The sequence below is a fragment of the Carassius gibelio genome, chromosome B9 (assembly GCF_023724105.1).
Source record: "Carassius gibelio isolate Cgi1373 ecotype wild population from Czech Republic chromosome B9, carGib1.2-hapl.c, whole genome shotgun sequence".
Classification (NCBI taxonomy): domain Eukaryota; kingdom Metazoa; phylum Chordata; class Actinopteri; order Cypriniformes; family Cyprinidae; genus Carassius; species Carassius gibelio.
Window position 1 is genome coordinate 25,168,350 of NC_068404.1, and position 21,774 is coordinate 25,190,123.

The 21,774-nt window shown below is 35.4% G+C and overlaps 1 protein-coding gene across 5 annotated transcripts in view; it reads left to right on the top strand.

Annotated features, from left to right (window-relative positions):
* The window catches only part of LOC127965048 (double-stranded RNA-specific editase 1), a 155,442-nt gene that overhangs the window by 118,912 nt on the left and 14,756 nt on the right, over positions 1-21,774 (top strand). For 4 of the 5 annotated variants that reach the window (XM_052565592.1, XM_052565591.1, XM_052565593.1 and 1 more), the window contains 6 exons: positions 5,924-6,001; positions 10,138-11,057; positions 15,899-16,013; positions 16,299-16,467; positions 17,600-17,751; positions 18,214-18,382. In XM_052565592.1, the coding sequence (XP_052421552.1) occupies positions 5,974-6,001; positions 10,138-11,057; positions 15,899-16,013; positions 16,299-16,467; positions 17,600-17,751; positions 18,214-18,382 (1,553 nt within the window). In that variant the 5' untranslated portion in view covers positions 5,924-5,973. The remainder of the gene's footprint in view (positions 1-5,923; positions 6,002-10,137; positions 11,058-15,898; positions 16,014-16,298; positions 16,468-17,599; positions 17,752-18,213; positions 18,383-21,774) is intronic. The other variant, XM_052565590.1, reaches the window with a different exon arrangement.

Sequence of the window (21,774 nt, forward strand, 5' to 3'; positions counted from 1 at the left end):
CATTCAATCACTGAGGTCATCAATTTTGTGAAGAAACAGGTGTGAATCAGGTGGCCCCTATTTAAGGATGAAGCCAACACTTGTTGAACATGCATTTGAAAGCTGAGGAAAATGGGTCGTTCAAGACATTGTTCAGAAGAACAGCGTACTTTGATTAAAAAGTTGATTAGAGAGGGGAAAACCTATAAAGAGGTGCAAAAAATGATAGGCTGTTCAGCTAAAATGATCTCCAATGCCTTAAAATGGAGAGCAAAACCAGAGAGACGTGGAAGAAAACGGAAGACAACCATCAAAATGGATAGAAGAATAACCAGAATGGCAAAGGCTCAGCCAATGATCACCTCCAGGATGATCAAATACAGTCTGGAGTTACCTGTAAGTACTGTGACAGTTAGAAGACGTCTGTGTGAAGCTAATCTATTTTCAAGAATCCCCCGCAAAGTCCCTCTGTTAAAAAAAAGGCATGTGCAGAAGAGGTTACAATTTGCCAAAGAACACATCAACTGGCCTAAAGAGAAATGGAGGAACATTTTGTGGACTGATGAGAGTAAAATTGTTCTTTTTGGGTCCAAGGGCCACAGGCAGTTTGTGAGACGACCCCCAAACTCTGAATTCAAGCCACAGTACACAGTGAAGACAGTGAAGCATGGAGGTGCAAGCATCATGATATGGGCATGTTTCTCCTACTATGGTGTTGGGCCTATTTATCGCATACCAGGGATCATGGATCAATTTGCATATGTTAAAATACTTGAAGAGGTCATGTTGCCCTATGCTGAAGAGGACATGCCCTTGAAATGGTTGTTTCAACAAGACAATGACCCAAAACACACTAGTAAACAGACAAAGTCTTGGTTCCAAACCAACAAAATTAATGATATGGAGTGGCCAGCCCAATCTCCAGACCTTAATCCAATTGAGAACTTGTGGGGTGATATCAAAAATGCTGTTTCTGAAGCAAAACCAAGAAATGTGAATGAATTGTGGAATGTTGTTAAAGAATCATGGAGTGGAATAACAGCTGAGAGGTGCCACAAGTTGGTTGACTCCATGCCACACAGATGTCATGCAGTTTTAAAAAACTGTGGTCATACAACTAAATATTAGTTTAGTGATTCACAGGATTGCTAAATCCCAGAAAAAAAAAATGTTTGTACAAAATAGTTTTGAGTTTGTACAGTCAAAGGTAGACACTGCTATTTTTTTGAACACACCCCTTTCAACTAATTGCCCAATTGCACAGCCTTAAGAGCGTGCATATCATGAATGCTGGGTCTTGTTTGTTTTCTGACAATCTACTGAACCTACTGGTAACTTGTTTGCCACGTAGCAATAAAAAATATACTAAAAACCTTGATTATTCTGGTTAGTCACATTGTACTGCTATTATTTTGAACAATACTGTACACAATGTTACTGCATTCATACTGCATGTGTAAGCAGTGTGGCAATGTATAGCAGAAGTGCATGTGCATTCAGGGTTTACAAAAAATCCTTTTAAACTTATCTTTTACTAAATGTTTTAATGAAGAAATGATGTGAAATGTAATCATAAAATAACTATGCAAATTATTCACCAATTGTATGAAAAGTAAGTGACAGACAGGTACACAAACAGCAGTTTCTATAAGTAAATCTGACTGACTCCAGATAATTTGAAGGGGCAGTTTCTAAAAAATGATCATTATTTACTCACTCTCATTCAAAAGTGTTATTTTTCTGTTTTGTTTGTGGAATGGACTGTAAAAAAAATATTCACTGAAAATGTTACCTTTCATAATGCCATTGGTTCTTTCTCACAAAAAAAAAAAGTCATATATTTTTATGCATTTACAATTGCTTTTATCCAGTTTATGCATTCCCTGCATGGAAATCAAACCCATGGAATGTATAAACTGATCAAATGTGTACCTTGAATGAAATGCAAGTCACTTGTTTTATCTTTTAAATGAAGACAATTAGAGCTTTATTTTTCAAGTTTTTAAGTCTTATAGCCAGACACTGAGAGAGATGTACTGAACATCTCCTCCACAAAGCCATGCGAGATGAATGAAAAACAAATCAGAGAGTGCATGTACATCTCCCAGATAACTGTATTTCACAGCCCTGCACTTTTGCATCAGCCAGATGAGCAGAGGTTTGTTATTTTTTGCTTTCATTTTGGATTGCTGTTTCTCTGTTATTGCAGAAGTGCTTGCTCCCTGTGTCCTGATATGATACACACATACTGTGAGTTTAAAAACCCTAAACTGGCTTCGGGATCCTCTAAAACAGCAGATGCTGATTGTGTGTTTGACTAGTAACATTAATGAACTGTTGTGTGTCCAGCTGCTTGTTAAACTGTCTCTGGACTGTGTGTACGCAGAGATGGAGGAACATGACACAGCTGTGCAAACAGAAAATCCTGTAATCTCTTTCCGCTGCCCCAAACCCAGAGAAACCAGCCAAATGTGACATGGCTTGAGTTCCAGTGTCAACACTTTTCTAGTGGTTACCCTGGAGCCTATGACTCTGGTTCAACACCTAGTGAACTGTCTTCTATGGTAGCATCCCTACAGAAATGGATGTGGCACAAATGACTGATTTAGCTTCTTGCATTATGTATTTTTGGTCACACTTTAGTTTGTGGACCAGTTCTCACTACTAACAACAACTTTTACCTCAATAAATGCATACTTCCTGCTAATTAATATTTAGTGAGGTAGTTGTTAAGTTCAGTACATCCTACAGTTTGTGTAGGATTAAAGGATCTTAAATACCGTCATGCACATTAATGCATTATTATATGTACTTGTAATATGCCAGTATTATAAGTGCTTGTAATATGCATGTGAATAAGCAACTACTGTAGTTAATAGTGAGAATTAGGCCTTGTTCCTAAACTAAAGTGTTACCGCAATTTTTATTCAGAAATGTTTATTTTTTATGTATCGTATTATATTTTTATATAAATTTAAAACTAATCATAAATATAAACTATACATAAAATATGTAAAACTAAATATATTATAGTTTTAGACAAACAACTATGGAAGCTTGTTTTCGTTATGTGATAAAATAATAAATGAAAAAATAAAGTTCAGAATTTTCACTATTCCCATTTTTCTTGCAGTTCTGTGAGTTAAAAATTGTATTGCAAAATTTAAATTGAGAATTGTGAGAAAAAAGTCTGAATTGTGAAATAGAAAGTCACAATTACATTTTTTATTTCTTTCATTTTTATATACATTTTCAAATTATTATTATTTATATCAGGTTTTCTTTTCATGCTTTTTTTAAGGTTAGCTTCAAATGTACAGTTTTTGGTCTGTGATCAGTCACAGCTTCAGTTGCTTCCACTATAGGCATGAAGTGAAGCTGAGGCATTGACCTTCATGCCCTCCAGTCACCTGTGCTTTATGCAGATGACACATCCAGCCGCCTCACAAAGCGCCATCACCATATCCTTACGCACTTTTGTATCTACCACTTGTAGATTGAAGCTGATCTCAATGCTGTTTATGGATTCATGGGCAAAATGAGAACGGCAGAGGAAGCTAAATCAAAAGCGACAGCCACAAAACGAGCTCGAGTCTCGGAGCCGCTCATTACACCGTAGACCATTAGCAGACCAGCAAGAGCAGAAAAGAGCAGAGAGATGAAAATCAAGGAGCCGTTTGACACCCGCTGAAATTTCAGCTCCGCTCAGACAAATACTCCCACAACACCACTCCCCTGACTCTTTTCTATTTTCTTATGGAATATTAATCTTTAATAGGATAATAATTGTGGTAGCATATTTGATGTCACCCACCATTAGACCAGATTAATTAGGCCATTTAGTTTAGCTTAAGAAAGTGTTGCCCATGAAGAATGGACCCGAGCGAAAGCAGAGAGGTGTGATTGGCTGCTTTATGTGCTTTGTAATGGCTTTCATTGGATTTCATGGCTTCGCATCTCACATAGAGCATCTGTGCTTTATACTGATAGGTGAAGGTGTTGCTCACTGCTTTTGTCAATGACATCATACTTTTTTATACGTTGAATTTTTATGGCCCTGATGTATTATGAAGTAATTTCAGACAGTGACTTTTTTCGATTTCTAAACTAATTATTGTTTAAATTTAGGGGTACAAAAAATGTCTAGATGTAAAACTGCACAGAGATTGTAAAACTGAAAACAGATATCTTGCAAAACTGGAAGAAAAAAATTTTTTTTTTTAAAGATTACAATGCCATGTCAGTTCAGGTTTTCAAATGCAATAAATAAATAAATAATGGTAGGGGTGTGCAGTATTAATTTAGGCATCCTTATTAGTCATAAAACTTGTATAAGGGTGAAGAATCCATTACGGTAAATTTACCTTTTGTGTTTCATGAAAGATGAAAGTCATACAGGTTTAGAACAACATGAGTAAATAATGACAAAATGTAAATTTTTCATGTGAACGAACCCTTTAAAATGTGTCTATAATGAAAAAGCTGAAATATTGACATTATTTCCTGGACATCATATAGTCTTTCAGTTAATCTAGAAGCTCTCAGTATCGGCTTTGTGTCCCATCACTAGTGGTTGACCGATATATCGGCAAGGTCGATATATCTGCTGATATTTGGCATTTTTCAAATATCTGCATCGGCCAATACGTTTTTCTGTTTGGCCGATGCATTGAGACGTGACTTTTAATTTGAGGGCGATGATAACGTTAAAATCTGTGTAATAATCTAATAGAATGGTTAAGCAAGAATTAATTTATACAAAATGTATTATAACGATTGCTTTTATATTTTTTGTAATAGAAAAGGCAAACATTATAATACTTTATCATTTGCCATCAGTATTAAACAAATACACATGAAAATAATTTAAACAAATATTTGAATGACTAATTAAGCATTTATTTCACAAACCTAGCAAACTGTGTTGAATCCAGCTGTGAGATCTTGTGAAGTGTGCATTTTTATCCAGCATGATCACGTATTCTCTGCGTGATGGTCGCTCCGTGTGAATTGAATGCTAAACTAGAATACTGAATACTGAATTCCCAGAATACTGAGTTCCCTGTTGGTTACAGTGTTCACTTCCTTTTTAAATATTTTTTTTATAATATAATTTTTTTTGTGAAAAATACTTTGTCATCTGAAGTAGAAGTATGTTCATTTTACACATGTATTTTGTTTTAATCCATTGTCAAATTATTTCCAATTTCTTAAATATTAATAATAATAACACTAAAAAACATGTATATCGGCTATTGGCCCCCCTGTGTTTTAAGATATCGGCATCGGCTGTCAAAAAACACATATCGGTCGACCACTACACATCACCATATAAAAGCCGCCTCACTATAGCCCTGCTCTATCATGAGCTCTTTTTTAATTAAATGTTGAGTTTTTCCTCATGTGTTTGTGTTGTATTTTTCACTTGAGCTCAAGCGGCATCTGTGTCAAGGGGACTAAAAGCCCGTTGATGTCAATAACCGTATTTTTCCTCCGAGGCAGCTGAAGATGAGGTCTAATCGAATGGATATTAAAGTCACAATAGACTGCTCCTGCTATTACGGCCTGTCAAGCACGGCCCTTTCTCTCAAAGATTAGTTTCTCCTGCTGAATATTTATACACTTACTGTAGGCTTAACCTCCCAGTCAATGGTGTTTCATTCCTCTTCTATCCTATTCTCTGCTCTCGTCTTTCATTTCTGTCCTCTTCTCACCTCTCTTGTCCTCTTCTTTTCCTCTTGTTCGCCCTGCTCCACTCGCCTAATTAAAGCAGCTCAGGATGCATGATGCCATTATTTAGAGACATTATTTGACTGCCAATACTCTCTCTTTGATACTACACCAGCTCTTTTGGGAAAGTGTAATTTTCAGTAAGACTAATGATTGGAGGGGGGCGTTTGTTTCCTTGAATTTGCTAATGATGATCTGTCTGTGTTTCCGTCAGGTGTGGCCAGGGCTCAGCAAGCGCAGGGCCAATCAAGGCGTTTCACAACCATGGATGTTGATGAGGAGGAGAACATGAGTGAGTGCTTGAGTCTGAACCCCAAACCCTGCACACTCCCCTTAACTAATGTGTCACTTACTGAACGGTTCATGTGCCTGCCCATCCCTCTCTACGCCCCTCACACCGATCGATCCCACTGACACACACATACAAGAGATGTCCGAGGTCACTTACTGTTGAGTCCAGTGTTTAAACATGGACAGAATTTTTATATTGCATCTTCAGTTCATTCAGAAATCCCATAAGTTTGTCTGACAAACATTTTAAATATTGGGATTTTCTACTCCTTTTTTCTTTTATTTGATTTTAATACAATTGATACAATCAACTTTTTAATCAAGTTAATCCAAATTTAGTTGAGGGATTAAATGTCTTATTAACATATGGATTCAATTTAAAAATTTTATAATGAGAGAATATTTTTTTCTTCTATGAAAGTTGACAATAGATTCTGGTATTGCATTAAAAAACAAACAGATAGTCCATTCAGGCCACAATTTAGCCTTTTTAAAAATAACTTTTTGTTCTGATTAATGTAGTTTGTTTTCATCTAAATAAAACGGCATTTAATAGTTAATGAAATGGAATTTGGTTGGCAATAATGTCTTAGATTCATATAAATATTTAAATATTTGTTCATTTAAACATGTATCAGACATACTGTATGCCAGATGTATCCACATACAGCACAACATGCTCCTGAAAAAATAACATATGACCAGAAAACATAATAATTGCTTTTGGTTTTTACCTTAGTACACCCAAAAAATAAAACCGTCATCATTTATTATATTATATTTAGATATTTTGAAGAAAGTTGGGGTTCAAACTACATAAGATTCTATTAACTCTATTAATTCTATTGATCTGAATAATGAACAAATATATAAATATAAATGAGGTGATAGTGAGTAAATGATGACAATTTTCTTTTTCTTTTGCCTTGAAGTGCTTATTTTTATGTCATTGCAAATGTAGAAAAAAAATAGTATTTTAATAATTGAAAACATATTAGAGATAATACAATTTTATTTTAATTTGTTTTAAAACACTAAAACATTATCTTTTTTTTTTTTTAAGTATGTTTTTTTTTTTTTTGTTAATATAAAGTGGATCCATCAAACTAAGAGTATTGATGCTCAATAACCTGTTAACCTAGAAAACATTCCCCATTTCTTTGGGCTTTACTTGAATGTGATCAAAGAAGACTGATTTGATTTAAGGCTGATGAAGTACACGTCGTTCTTTCCCTGTCTCGGAGTCCCAATCGTCTTCATTCAGCAGTGCTTTGAATAGAAGGTTCTGGGAAGAGTTGTTAACCCAGAGGAAATCTAACCCTCTATTGTCCCGTCACTCAGCCACTTCTGTTCAGAGCCACTGACAATGGAGGGTCCCATCATTTATTACGGATCTGTAGTGAAGCGGACACTTTCTTATTTAGATTTTCTTCTGATAAGCATAGTTGATATCCAGAAGCTTTCTTCATGTGACATTGCGTATTTCTCTATCAGGAGCAGGAAAGTAAAGGATTATGCACAGCGATTCATTGCTTGGTATGAGCGACAGTTATCATTCAGCACCAGATTTTCCACCCCTATGACTAATAATAAAAAAATTATTATTTTTTGCCCCCTTTCTTTCTTTTTTTTCTTTTTTAAGCAGCCAGTATTTTTCCATTGATTTTCTCTATAGGAATTTCAGAACGCTTTGACCATTTTGACCAAGAAGTGCTTTCGACTGCATTTCCATCCACCAATTGAGAATCAACATGGTGGCCTTTTTGACTCTACTAGACTTCTGTGTACTTCCTGTGTGTAGGGGAAAGATCCTGTAATGTGTGCTTTTACATCTACTGAAAAAAAAATTGCATTAGAAATTATTTTAACTGAGAAATTGCTGGTAAATTTCAGAAATAGTTACAAAGAATCATCAAGTAACACACTGAATTAAACATGAATATTTTGAAGTACAAAGACTAAAGTTGTATTCCCTTGTAAAACATACTCTAATATTCTGTTTTATTTAGAACTAAAAATCATTTTATGGCATGTTGCAAGGCAATGTTTTTAACTGCCAACTGCAAGAACTGCTAGTTTTATGTTTTTTCAGCATGTGCGATTGATTTGACTTTCAGCTGATGGTGGGCAGCTCTCTAAACTGACAGCTTGAACATCTCTAGAAAACAAAAAAAAAAGCAGTTTTTGTTTTTCCAGGGCTGTTAAAGTTAAGTTGCATTGCATAAATCTTTTAGGGTTTATTTCTGTTCGGTGTAACATTGGCTGTAACAGGGTCTCGCAGCCTGCTTCTTAATTGAAATTTAACCTCAATTTTTGTAAGATTCTAGAAAGGGAGCATCATACAGTTAATCGATCCTAACACAAAGCACAGATTTGACTAAAAAGATTTGAGATTAATCTTATCAGCATAAAAATGCATAGCAAACACAAATACTATGCAAGTAAGTCAATTTGTTGTTACATTGCATGTTTTTAACACCATCTGTTGTAGATCAATTATTGTAGAGTTTTGGATGAAGTTTGTCACAATGAATGAGATTGAATATGCAACAAGTACCCTTTGGGGGGCATATGATGCTTTAAATTTCCCCCTAATTAGGCAGCTCACTAGGTTTTGGATCAAAGCTTGGTTTTAGCAAGAGTGCTTTGCATTATTTAGAACAGAATTAATCACATGAGGTCAAATTGATTACACAAGATGAAAAGTATGTGAGTGAGTGTGTGTTTGTAACAGAATATGTGCGTTCACCCACATAAGAAGGGTTTTTATTTTTCAGATTCTGCTACAGACTGTTTTGTATAATTCTCTCCTCTTTGTATGTGTTTTTCGTTCTTTCTCCTCCACGTTCTCTCTCTTGCTCCCCCAGTGTCTTTTTCTCACATGGCTTTCTCTCTTCTCAGATATCTTCATTTTATTTCTCCTCCTGCCTTGCACCCACTCCCTTATCCACCCTGTTGTTCCTACTGTTTGCAGAGAGCTCTTACTCTGTTCCCCTACTGTTCACGGATGCTATTCTCTCTCTACCAGAGCACTGAAAGCAGTAACCTAGCGAGCTTTTGCTGAAGGATGTTATAAATGAAAATTTAGCCAAAGTTCCATCCGCTTTGTCAACAGGACATGATGATGTGTGTTTCGTCTGCTTATAAATGCAAAACAATTGTGATCTGTAAAAGGACACACATGAGACAAGTCTAATGGAAAAATGTCAAGGTTTTGTTTCACCCCAATTTTTTTTTTTTTTTTTTTTTTTTTAAGGCATTTAATTAATTAATTTATTATTTCTAAAACCTTATTGAGACCTTTAGGAGTGAAAAAGAGTTTTACATATATATAAAATGTCATCCAGACAAAGTGCCAAGCCTAATAATTTCATGTAGACTTGTTTGTTTGTTTTAGTTTTTAAGTATTTTATTTGTATTTTAAAGTAACTGACTACAGTATTTTTTCTTTTCTTTTTTATATATATATATATATATATATATATATATATATATATATATATTCTATCTTTCGATTTTTTCAGGTTGAAATATGATGCTTGATTGGTTGATAAAGAAAAAGTCACAAAACACCACACTAAACACATTAATAATATTTAATCTTGTATTGTTTAGTGTTCACCCAGTTTTATTGGTATTTTCATAGCCACTTATAAAAAGAAAATTTGTCATTCCTCAAAACGAGACTGATTTAAGTCGTTTTTAGTCTTTTTAAAGCTTTGCTTTTGTTCTCCATTAATAGATATTTTATCTCCAACAAGATGATTGATTGACTCTGCATGGGCCATTGCCTGCAAAACTGAAACTGTACTTTAAATTAAACTGATGATTATGATCATTTAGATTTTATACCTCATGGTCTTCCTTAATTATGCTAATTAATCCTTTTTTTTTTCTTGAAATGTTTTTTTTTTTTTTTTTTTTTTTTTTTGGTCAGTGTCATCTCAGAAATTTCTCTCATAATGATTTTTCACAAGATTAGTCAAAAAGTGTCATGCTAGAATCCCTCGGCACACACAACAAAAGGAACACACATCACTTGTTCGGTTACAAAGAAAGATAAAGGAATCTATAAATTTTACATTTACAAGATCCTGCAACGAAGGCGTTGTAAGTTACTCTTTCTGGGCACCGCAGGTTCATGCAGCACCGACGTAAAGGAAAACCGCAACCTGGACAACGTCTCTTCTAAGGAGGGAGCTGGCCTGGTGGAGCAGCTCCCCAATGGTAGTGGAGGAGGGGGTCGCAAGCGGCCCCTGGAGGAGGGCAACAATGGCCACGCGCACTCCAAATTCAGAGCCAAGAAACGTAAGAAAACGCCAGGGCCGGTTCTGCCCAAGAACGCTCTGATGCAGCTGAACGAGATCAAACCGGGTCTCCAGTACAAGCTGCTCTCGCAGACCGGCCCAGTCCACGCGCCAGTCTTCGTCATGACTGTTGAAGTAAACGGTCAGTTGTTCGAGGGCTCGGGGCCTACAAAGAAAAAGGCCAAGCTGAACGCCGCCGAGAAGGCACTGCGCTCCTTTGTGCAGTTCCCAAATGCATCTGAGGCGCACCTGGCCATGGGCCGTACTCTCACCGTCAACACGGATTTCACCTCCGACCAGGCTGACTTCCCTGACATGCTTTTCAACGGGTTTGAGACGCCGGCACCGTCTGAGGAAACGTTTTTTCTGGGCTCCAACGGCAACGGCTCCTTAAAACCGCTGGGAGAGTATCCTGTGCCCCAGGTGCCAGGTACCAACAGCCTCGTGCAGGCGCCGCTGCCACCACCCTCCTCCTCGACCAGCGGCAAAAACCCTGTCATGATTCTCAACGAGCTGCGGCCGGGCCTCAAATACGAGTTCGTGTCAGAGAGCGGGGAGAGCCACGCTAAGAACTTTGTGATGTCGGTGACCGTGGACTTGCAGACCTTTGAGGGCTCAGGCCGAAATAAGAAACTTGCTAAAGCCAGGGCTGCCCAAGCGGCTCTGTCGGCGCTCTTCAACATGCAACTGGACCAGACCCCGTCCCGCCAACCCATCCCAAGAGAAGGGCTACAGCTGCACCTGCCGCAGGTAAGAGATCTACAAGTCTTTCATACTGACCAGAAAACTTGGCTACACATAATGACTGATGTATAGTTCACCCAAAACTGAAACTTCTGTGGTCATTTATGATTCCTTCATTAAAAGTCCAAGTAATCAAATCTCCCAAATAGTTTAATAAAGGAATAGTTCACCCAAAATGAACAGAACAGAACAGGAGAAATGTAGCATTACATCACTTGCTCACCAATGGATCTTCTGCAGTGAATGGATGCCATCAGAATGAGAGTCCAAACAACTGATAAAAACATCACAATAATCCACAAGTAATCCACACCACCCCAGTCCATCAATTAACATCTTGTGAACTGAAAGCTGTATGCTTATAAACACATCATTAAAACATTTTTAACTTACAACAGTTGCTGTCTCCATAATAATGCTTTCTCCAGTGAAAAAGTCATCTAATCTGAATCAGGAGAGAAATATTCAAAGATCAAGTACGCTTATGTGAGCAGATAACATAAGATGGACATTTTCACTGGAGGAAGTGTTGTTATGGATTTAGGCAATGGTGTATCCAAGAGTTATGAAACTTTATATGAATTATTTAGGCTTTTGTTTAAATAAAAACAATGAATCAATGAGGTTTGTTCTAGGGATGCAACAATACATTTTTTTTCAGAACCAATCCAATACAGAAAATTCAGAGTATCGGCAGATACCGATCCTGATCCGATACCAGTGCAGGTGTTTTTCTTTTTTCATTAATTTAGAATTTCTATACTTCTGTGTGTTGACCTGATAGTCAATCTTTTGTGTGTTCAACACAATCTTCTAAATATGGACAACTTCTTTTAATTTCAAAAAATATATATAATCATAATCTATGACAAAAATACTTTTAACTAGGTTGGTGGATAATTCAGCAGCAAATGTTATTCTACAAAATCACGAGTGCACAATAGCTTTATAAAATCTATATATTTAATGAAATAACTATTATTTAGTGGGGAACAAATAAAAGAAAGTGTAGGACTAAATCTGGTAAAATGTTACACATTGCTCTTTGTATTGTTGTTAAATGCATTCACGTAAAACAAGTAAATATATTAATCTACCATAAAATTAAAACACAATCTTTTAAATGTTTAGCACAGTAATGAAAGCAGCAGCATGTCTTCAAAAGACTTGGCTTAAACAGCTCGATTCATATGGATTTGTTGAATGACGCCTTTGTGAACCTTTTGGATCTTTTCAGTTTTGGTTATCTGGACTTTCAGTGGAGGTGCAGAAATCTTTCATTAAAAATGTCTTGATTTGTGTTTGGAAGATTAACCAATTTCCTGTGGGTTTACAACATGGGTGTGAGTAATGCCTTTAAGCGTTCATTCACACAGAGCATGTTCCAAAACCACGAGATGAACTATGAAGTTAACCGTTGAGACACAATGCGACAGCAAAACAGATGTGGGTTGGCGTCTAGCATTAAAACATCTAGATGTAACACAACATAGACAAATCAATTCCCATGCATCTTAAATGGCCTTTAACCTTTTGGCTTATTCACCAAGTTCCTGGTTTATAAACCAAGTTTATTAACAGCTATGCAGCAGTAAATAGTGATGGTTTATTAATACCCTAGAGATAAGCTGGCCGCAATTGGTAAAGACATGTTGTAGAAGACTGCATTACAGTAATAGTTAATAAAAGTATTCACAAATTTAAACTTTACCATTGAACATCATTTAAACCTTTAAAAACTCGTACTGCGGGTTCTTTAGCACACACACCAGATTTGCTGATAAAGTCTGATTGTATCTGATCTGTAACAATCTGATGAATATAAAAAAATCGATCCTTCACATCTCTTAGTGTTTCATTGAAGTTTCTGATCTGTTTGAGTTTATCAGAGAACATCATTAAAGCCTTATAACGTGCTGCGCTAAACCAGCACAAACGGCCGTCTGCATTAGGAACAAAGCCTAATGGAAATGAAGATGAGCTCTGTTAAAATATTGGGATGGATTGAGTGATATAGCTTAAAAACCTTTCTTGATATGTTTTATTACATTTGATGGTATTCTTCTTTCATACATTTCATTTATTAGCTATTTTGCTCAATTTTCTTTTTGTTTGTTTTACTATTACATTGTGTATGCATATGTTATATACGTTATGTCTTCTATGCATTTATGCATATACAATTATTATTATATTGTTTATTATTTTTATATTATGCCAAAAGAGGACTTAACCTTTTTCACCAACATATCTGCACATAGTAGCTCATTTATCTAAATGTTTTTTATGTACATAATAAAAAAATTCATGTTGAGACTCATCATTTTTGACTGATTTTTTGAAATTCTAAATTGATTTACTTAATTGTCCTGAACTTACATTTTTGTACATGCAAATGTTTAGACAAATTAGGACCTTAGAATTGGTCTTCAAGAAATGTGGCTAAATAAAAATGTTAAAATCATTAAACAACTTGGTGAATCCCATAATGTCATTTCACAAGCAAAGCATTGGATATATGTCATGCATATTCAATATATTGCTCACTCCTGTCAGTGAAACAACAGTGAGTCTGAAATGACCAACGACTGGCGTTTATGTGAGAAGACGTCTATTTACACATTTCTAAAATCCTCTGTTAATCCTGCTTTTGAGATAAGGCCAGGCCTGGAAGCGACCCAATCTTAATTAACATCTTCCTCTGAACCGTGTCAAAACAAGAACATTTTGTTTCAGCCTGCCCACTACCTGTCCACTAAAGAGCAGTCCCGTCAGCGGCATGTTTAGTCTCTGATGCTGAAGGCTCTTGGGCTGTCTGTCTGCGTGACAGATACAGCGCCATGAATGCAGACCCCCATTATCCATCCCTAATCTGACTGCCGCATATTTAACATGCTGTCAATACGAGACCCAAGGTGGAGAGGTGCATTTGTATTAATCAGATGGCGAGAGGTTAAATAGACTCTGATCGTTTCAGGCATGTTTTTCCTGCTCTTGTGTGGCGATACAGACTGACCTTACATCCACAATGAAAGGTTGAATGATATACAGTAGGAGGAGTGACAGTGGGCCATATGTCAAATATATAATATATAGAGTATATAATGTATCGAGTAATGTATATGTCAAAGTAATGTGTTATGACAGTGTTCATTTTTGCTGTAAAAGTATCAGATAATGCCACATTTTGGTAATGGTAATTGTAATGCCCATTATTTAAAACATTCTCATATAATACAGATATAGTTTTCCTATATATATATATATATATATATATATATATATATATAGTATATTGTGTATACAAATATTTTTTTTGTAAATAATACTTATTTGTATTTTATTTTATTAGTGTAATGTTACTTACATAAATGTTTAAACATTGGAATATATAGAGATTAAATTTTAATATATAAAAATAATAATTGATTGTGTGTGTGTGTGTGTAATAATAATTATATTCTATGGCACATATTAGCTAATAATATATCTGATATTTATAATTTTTTTTATATATACATTTACTCAATAATTTACACAGTAATTGCCACTTAAAATGATAAATTATATATGCAATTTCTTAAGTCTAAGTTTTTGTTTGTTTGTTTGTTTGTTTGTTTTTTTAGCATGCTGCGTTAGCCTCCTTTTTCCAGTTTCTTGGTTTTCTAGGCTCCTCTCATGTGAAATCTGTCAGCGTCTAGTTGGCCAGTGAATTTCTGTCATCTGTCCCCAGGCGCTAGTGGGAAATGAAAGCAAATAAAGATGATGGTGGAAACTAGTGTGTTTTATCATGAGAGTAAAATGCAGCCTTCTGTTCGGTGGGAGATTTCACTAATATATCGAGTGTACGCTCCACTTAAATCTCCCATTAGCCGTCTCCGAGCGAGTGACTCCCAAGTATTTGGGAAGTAATGTTAGACTAATGTCTCTAATTCTTGCCCATTCGGCCATTGATTTTTCCCTGGCATAATCATTTTCCAGCATATTAGCAGGGAGCTTAAGGAATGTGAAGTGGAGGGCACTGTTAGCGGAAAGGAATCACAGAGGTGCCTGAAGGGTTTCGATGAAATATTGATATTTTATTGCAGCAGCAGAAGGTGAATCTGAGGTCTGCGGTAAATTTTGCTTTATAGTCATCCACAGAGGAACAGGTTCAATGAAATATTCAGTTGAGTTTCATTTGTGTTCTGTCCATTACAAAACTCAGTATTACATTTTACTTTTAAGTTAAATTTTTTATTCGTGGATTGCATATTCAAAAAGAAAGAATGTCGAACCATGACTCGATTTTATCCGTCAGTAACCGGTTGGATTATGAGAAGTGGATATTACATACTGAAGCAAGTTTATTGAAAGCGATAGGGGATAAAAACAGGATAAAAAGTGATAATTGTATTATATTTGAAAAATATGCACCCATATATGGTAGCTTGTTTCTGCAACAGGGTGGAAAAAATAAAAACTGGATTTGTGCGATTACAAAATTTATATCTCAGTTTGTATATTTTAATTGTATGTTTTAATTACATGGCATAAGCAATAAAAACAAACTGTGATATGTAAACCAAAGACAAAAGTCAGAATTCTGATTTTATAACTTATTTATAACTGTATTTGATGCAATTTCAGGTAAATTCTGATTTATTTTCTATGTTATGCGAGACAAAGGCAGAATTATGAAATGAAACATCAGTTACCTTTGTAATGTTTGGTCCGTGATAGAAATGGCCTTCTGTACCCATGAGTCATGTACTGTTCTGAATATAGCATGCCTGCCTATAGCATGTGTTATTGATGTTAGCATTGCAGTCTGTGTGAAGCCTGACATCTGTATGCTCTTTACCCAGGTCCTTGCAGATGCCGTTTCTCGTCTGGTAGTGGACAAATTCAGCGAGCTCACTGACAACTTCACATCTCCACATGCACGACGGAAAGTTCTGGCTGGTGTGGTCATGACAACAGGTAGAGTTCCGTGTACGATTTTTATTCAAATACGGTTCCATTTCAAATTTTAAGAATGTTTAAAAAAGAAAAAAAAAAAAAGACTCTGTAGTAATCAATCTGAATCACTCACCGACTGAACTGACTTATTTTCTGTACTTTTAAATGAAGGATGCTTAAGTTACTAAACGGATCACTAATGAAATCAGAACCTGAATGTTGACTCTAGATATTCCTCGACTTCAGTGCAGCTGGTTTCATGTCTTGTGTTTTTTGTTGGTGGGATTCCTCTTGCTTTTATTTCAGGCACCGATGTCAAGGACGCTCAGGTCATCTGCGTCTCCACGGGAACCAAGTGTATAAACGGGGAGTATATGAGCGACCGTGGCCTGGCGCTCAACGACTGTCACGCTGAAATCATCGCTCGCCGCTCTCTGATCAGGTATCTCTACATGCAGCTGGAGCACTTCTTAAGGTGAGACGCTGGGTTTACTCTCCTGCATGTCTGTGGATGTCTCATACATCACCACAGCATGATGAAGGGAAATTAAACTCATAAACAGTTTTTCATTTAATGTTTTGTGTTATAGTATACCATTTTAAATACAGATGCACTTTTAATAGAGATGAATTTACGATTTAAATTTATTAAACCTTCAATTTGATTGAATTTCATTTGTATGGAAATATATTTCAAATGGTAATCTAGAAAAGTTCATGATAAAAAACAAAATGCAATAAAATATATACACGCACACGAACAACAGTATATACAGTGGGTAAAATAATTATTGAACACATTGCCATTTTTCTCAGTAAATATATTTCTACAGATGCTATTCACATGAAATTTTCACCAGATGTCGGTAATCCATATATAAAAAGAAAACAAACCAAATAAGTTCTGTGTAATAAAATGGAATGACCCAGGGGAAAAAATACTAAATATACACCGTACTCACACATATATTATTTAAACAAAAACTTATTTTCGATGTGATTAATCACGATGAATCGTTTGGCAGCACTAATATGTATTTATATCATAGCTATATGTTATTCAAATGAACCAAAACAAACAGTGTACTTATGTGCTATATAATATTTCTTCTCTGCTTTAATACGTGATATAGATTAATCATGAGCTAGCCTTTTGCAACTTATTAAACTACCAAATACTGTAATCTATTGAAATAGTTATGAAATTTAAAATAAAATACATTTTATAATCTATAAAAGTGATCATTATAATTAGTACTGTCAAATTGATTAAGCCTGTACTAAAGTATGTGTATTAAAAGTTGATTAATATATAAATATACACCTTCCACACATAGTACATTTATTATGTAAACACAAACTTTTAAACAAATTATTATAATGGTGATTTTATTGTGGTTTCATATTACATTTTTATATGCAATTCAGGTTTTTCAGTTTCAAAAGTCAGTGTATGAGATATTTATTAAATACAAATTTATAAAGAGCACACCTTTAAATGTTTGTCTTAAAGTTCAGTGTGTCAAAATAATTATGGTCATATGGTTTTGTATCTGTACATGAGTAGAATTGAGAAGAATTTTTCTGCCGTTTGTCTCTAAATTTAGTAACAATAAAGAGGAGCACCAAAAGTCCATATTCACGCAGTGTGACAAGCGTGGCTTCCGGCTGAAAGACAACGTCCAGTTTCATCTTTATATCAGCACATCGCCCTGCGGAGATGCCCGGATCTTCTCTCCTCACGAGGCGGGTGTCGAGGGTGAGACTGAGGCTTCAATAAAAGCAAACTATTCCGTGCTTTACACAGGATCTGGCAGGAGGTGGATGAGGATGTGTTTTACTCAAACACTTGTTTGAAATGAATGATCGAAACTGATTCGTTATATTCAATTAAGATAAGGATGGGTCCTCTTATGATCAGGTCGCATTTCATTATAATTTCACTCGAGTGTCTGACTGCATGCCGAAAACAAATTTCATCAGTGTTTTTAATTAGCAGGCTTTGTTGACTCCCCTTGTGGCCTGATTGATTCCGCTCTTGAGCGATGCATTTAAATCATTTTGCTTGGCTTTATATGTCACACAATTATTAAGCAGTTGAAGCAACTAAACATTGGCGAGTGTTATTGGTTGATTAAATCAGTTACTGGTTTGTTGAAGTAGATCAAACATTTCAGAGCCGCCCATTCTTTTTAAATGTTTATTTCTCTGTCTAATTCAGACCAGGGAGACAGACACCCGAACAGGAAGGCAAGGGGCCAGCTGAGGACCAAGATCGAGTCTGGAGAGGGAACCATCCCGGTGCGCTCTAGCAACACCATCCAGACGTGGGACGGAGTCCTGCAGGGCGAGCGGCTCCTTACGATGTCCTGCAGTGACAAAATCGCAAGGTAGATTGGTAGCATGCATACACACATACATATCTACATAGACATCTTAACTGATAAAGACTGATCTAGTATAAATGTGAACAGATATATAAACGTGAATCTTGAATAATGCAGTGGAAGTGCAGAAATATAAATGTATCTGATTGCTCTGTGTCAGCAACAACACTAAAAGGATCACAGCTGCAGGGCTCAGTTTTACAGATGTTTCTATCCAATGTACATTTTTTTGAGGTTTATAGCTGTTAGTAGCTGATAAAATATAGCCGATTATTAAAAAATATTAGTTATACTGCATTAGTTTGTTGTACATTTTATATAGATTTAAAAAAATATATATAAATAGTGTTATAATATATAATAACTGTAATTGTTAAAAAAAGTAATTAAGCATTAAATGAAAAATATACAAAAATATTTAATCTTGATTCCTGAACTGAATTCCATAAGCATGTTATTTAAAGCCATTGTTTGCTAATATGCATATAAAAAATAACAATGTTTTTTGTTGTTTTTTTTTAATCAAATTTAGTTTTTAAAATGCTACTTCCTGTTATTTAAAGAAATACAAATATTTTTAATTTGTCTTAGCCGAACTTGTCACACTGGGGTTGTAATGCTACTTTTACAGTTTGAGCATAATGTTCTTTCTACCTTTACTTCTAAAAATGCTGTCTAGTTAGGGAGCTCCCTTACTTCTGGAGCGACGCTATTGTCAGCCCTCTCCATTAGAATAGCAGACAGCTCAGCAAAAGCAATAGTCCAGAACCTTCTGGTTAATCTCTCTGCACTAGGTACACGCTGTACCTGTCACCGCTGGGAAGAGAACAAGGGCTTTGTGAATTTAATTGCCTATTGGCTCTTATAATTGACAGGGGAAGAAGTGCATGGTTCAACATTACTGTAACCTTAGTTAAATAAAGAAGAGTGTATTAACAGTGTAGGAGGGAGTGTTCATTTCTCCTGTGTGGTCAGGGTTGTGATGTGTCTTCTTCAGACAGATGAGGACGTGTCAGCGACAGCTGTGACCAAAGGCTCAATACTTTAAATGTGACCCTGGACCACAAAACCAGTCTTAAGTGTCATTTTTTCTGAATAGAAATCATCTAAAAGTTGGATAAATAAGCTTTCCATTGATATATGGTTTATTAGGATCTGACAATATTTGGCCGAGATGCAGCTATTTGTAAATCTATAATCTGAGCAATGCATATTACTAATAAAAAATAAAGTTTTTATATATTTACGGTAGGAAGTTTATAAAATATCTTCATGGAACATGATCTTTAATTAATATTCTAATGATTTTTGGCATAAAGGAATCTATAAGTTGACCCATACAATGATTTTTTGGCTATTGCTAAAAATATACAACAGCAACTTGAGAGGTTTTGTGCTCCGGGGTCACATATATATCATCCTCATCCCACAGTATCTATTTATCATATATTAATGTTTTGATAAATTATGTTTATTTATTTGTTTGTTTGGGGCCAGCGTTGAAAATACAGAACTACTTTTTTCTCATGTTGTTTTGTTTTATTTGTAATCCAAAAATAAAAGCGCTAAATTTCTTTGCAAAAGCAATATGAAAGAAATGATCCCACCTAAAATACAGCGTGGCTGTTTCTCTTTCCATATCGCTCTGATTTCATTTTTGTTTTGTTTCGTTTTTTCTTTGCAATTCTAAAGGAGATGGATGAGAGCTGAGAGGATGGGGATTGTGATTGTCAAGACTGTTTAGTCTCAATACATGACGAAAGACTACGATAAAAGAATATATACATATGACTCTTCTTAGTCAGCAGTCATATAATAGCTTTGAGGAACAGATTGAAATTTAGGTTACTATTCACTGAAAATCATGCTTCAGTGTCTTAAAGAAATTATTTTTAAATATTAGGGTTAACCTTCTTAATACCAAGGATAATTGAAACTTAAACTGAAACATATTTCATTACTTGAAACAAAAAAAAATGTAACTGAAAATGTTATATGTGTGTGTGTGTGTGTGTGTGTGTGTGTGTGTGTGTAATTTTTTATTAATATATATACATTTTAGCTAAATAAAAATTGATTCAAAATAATACTCAAAACAATAAAATAATTTTATTAAAAAAAAATGTCTCTATCAAACTAAGATAACAAAAAATAAATACTGCATTTTTCACACCCTCAAATCATGAGTAAATGTATGAGTTTCTGTCTTCTGATGAACACAGATGATGATATTTTCAGTTATTTTGGTAAAAAAAAAAATACAGTTGACGGTACCCATTGACTTCCATGGTATGAAAAAAATTAATTTTGGGGTGAACTGTCCCTTTAATACTTATATGCTGTATGTGTTGGCATCTAAAATGAGAAGTAGACAGTGAGCGTTTCATGTTTTCAGTATCTGTTTTCTATCAGTGTATTAAGTTTATTGCTCTGGTTTTCCTAGGAAAGCAGTGTTTAGTCAGGGCTGGGCTGGTTTATGTGTTGCTCAGGGACACTCACACACAGCAGAAGTGATGTTCACAGCTCACTCTCAAGGAAAAGCAGCCCATCTGCTGAGATGTATGAGCATGTGTGTTGATAGGACTGTGTCTCATCCATCAGGACCTGTATCTGCTCTGCTAGTAACATGGTCTCAAACCGGGACACAGCGGCTGGAGGGGGTTCCTGTGAATTTTTCACAGGAGGTGATGAGCCTATGTCTGAAATAATACTAAGAATATAAGAAGCTCCAATGCATGTTGTTTATTTCAGTGAAACAGTGAAATCTGTCTGGGGTCTCCTGTTTTATTATTTTGCATAAACTTACAACAGAATCAAATGCAAATAAATAATAATTAAATATAGTATTTATATTTTCATGTGCTTAATATATAATTTGTATTTATTTATTTATGTGATGGCTTTTCATCAGCCATTATTTCAGTCTTCAGTGTCACATGATTCTTCAGAAATGATCAAGAAAAATCTAATGGCACATTTGCTGATATATATCTATATATCATAAGACTGAATTATTAACTGTTGCCCTGGGTTTTTAACTTCTGATCTGTAATGTGTGGCTTTTTATTTCCCTCTTACTGCCAGGGTCAAGTGTTCTTGTCCAAGGCTAGTCTCAGACGACCACCCGAAGTCCATTCACTGGCTGTATATTGCACTCAAAAACTCTCAAACACTCCCTATTTGATTTGCTGGCTTCTGCGAAACACAATTGAATGCAATGAATGCTTTTAAGGATGAAATAATCACTGGATTTGTGGGGTTACCGTCAACAAAACTGTGAAAAGCTGTCTAGTTAAGCAAGTAGACTTGATAAACACCAGCAGAAACTTTAAATTAGCTGCAGAGTGTTCTGGCTACAGGAGGGAAGTGCTTAGCAAAGTGGTATTACTAGCGGT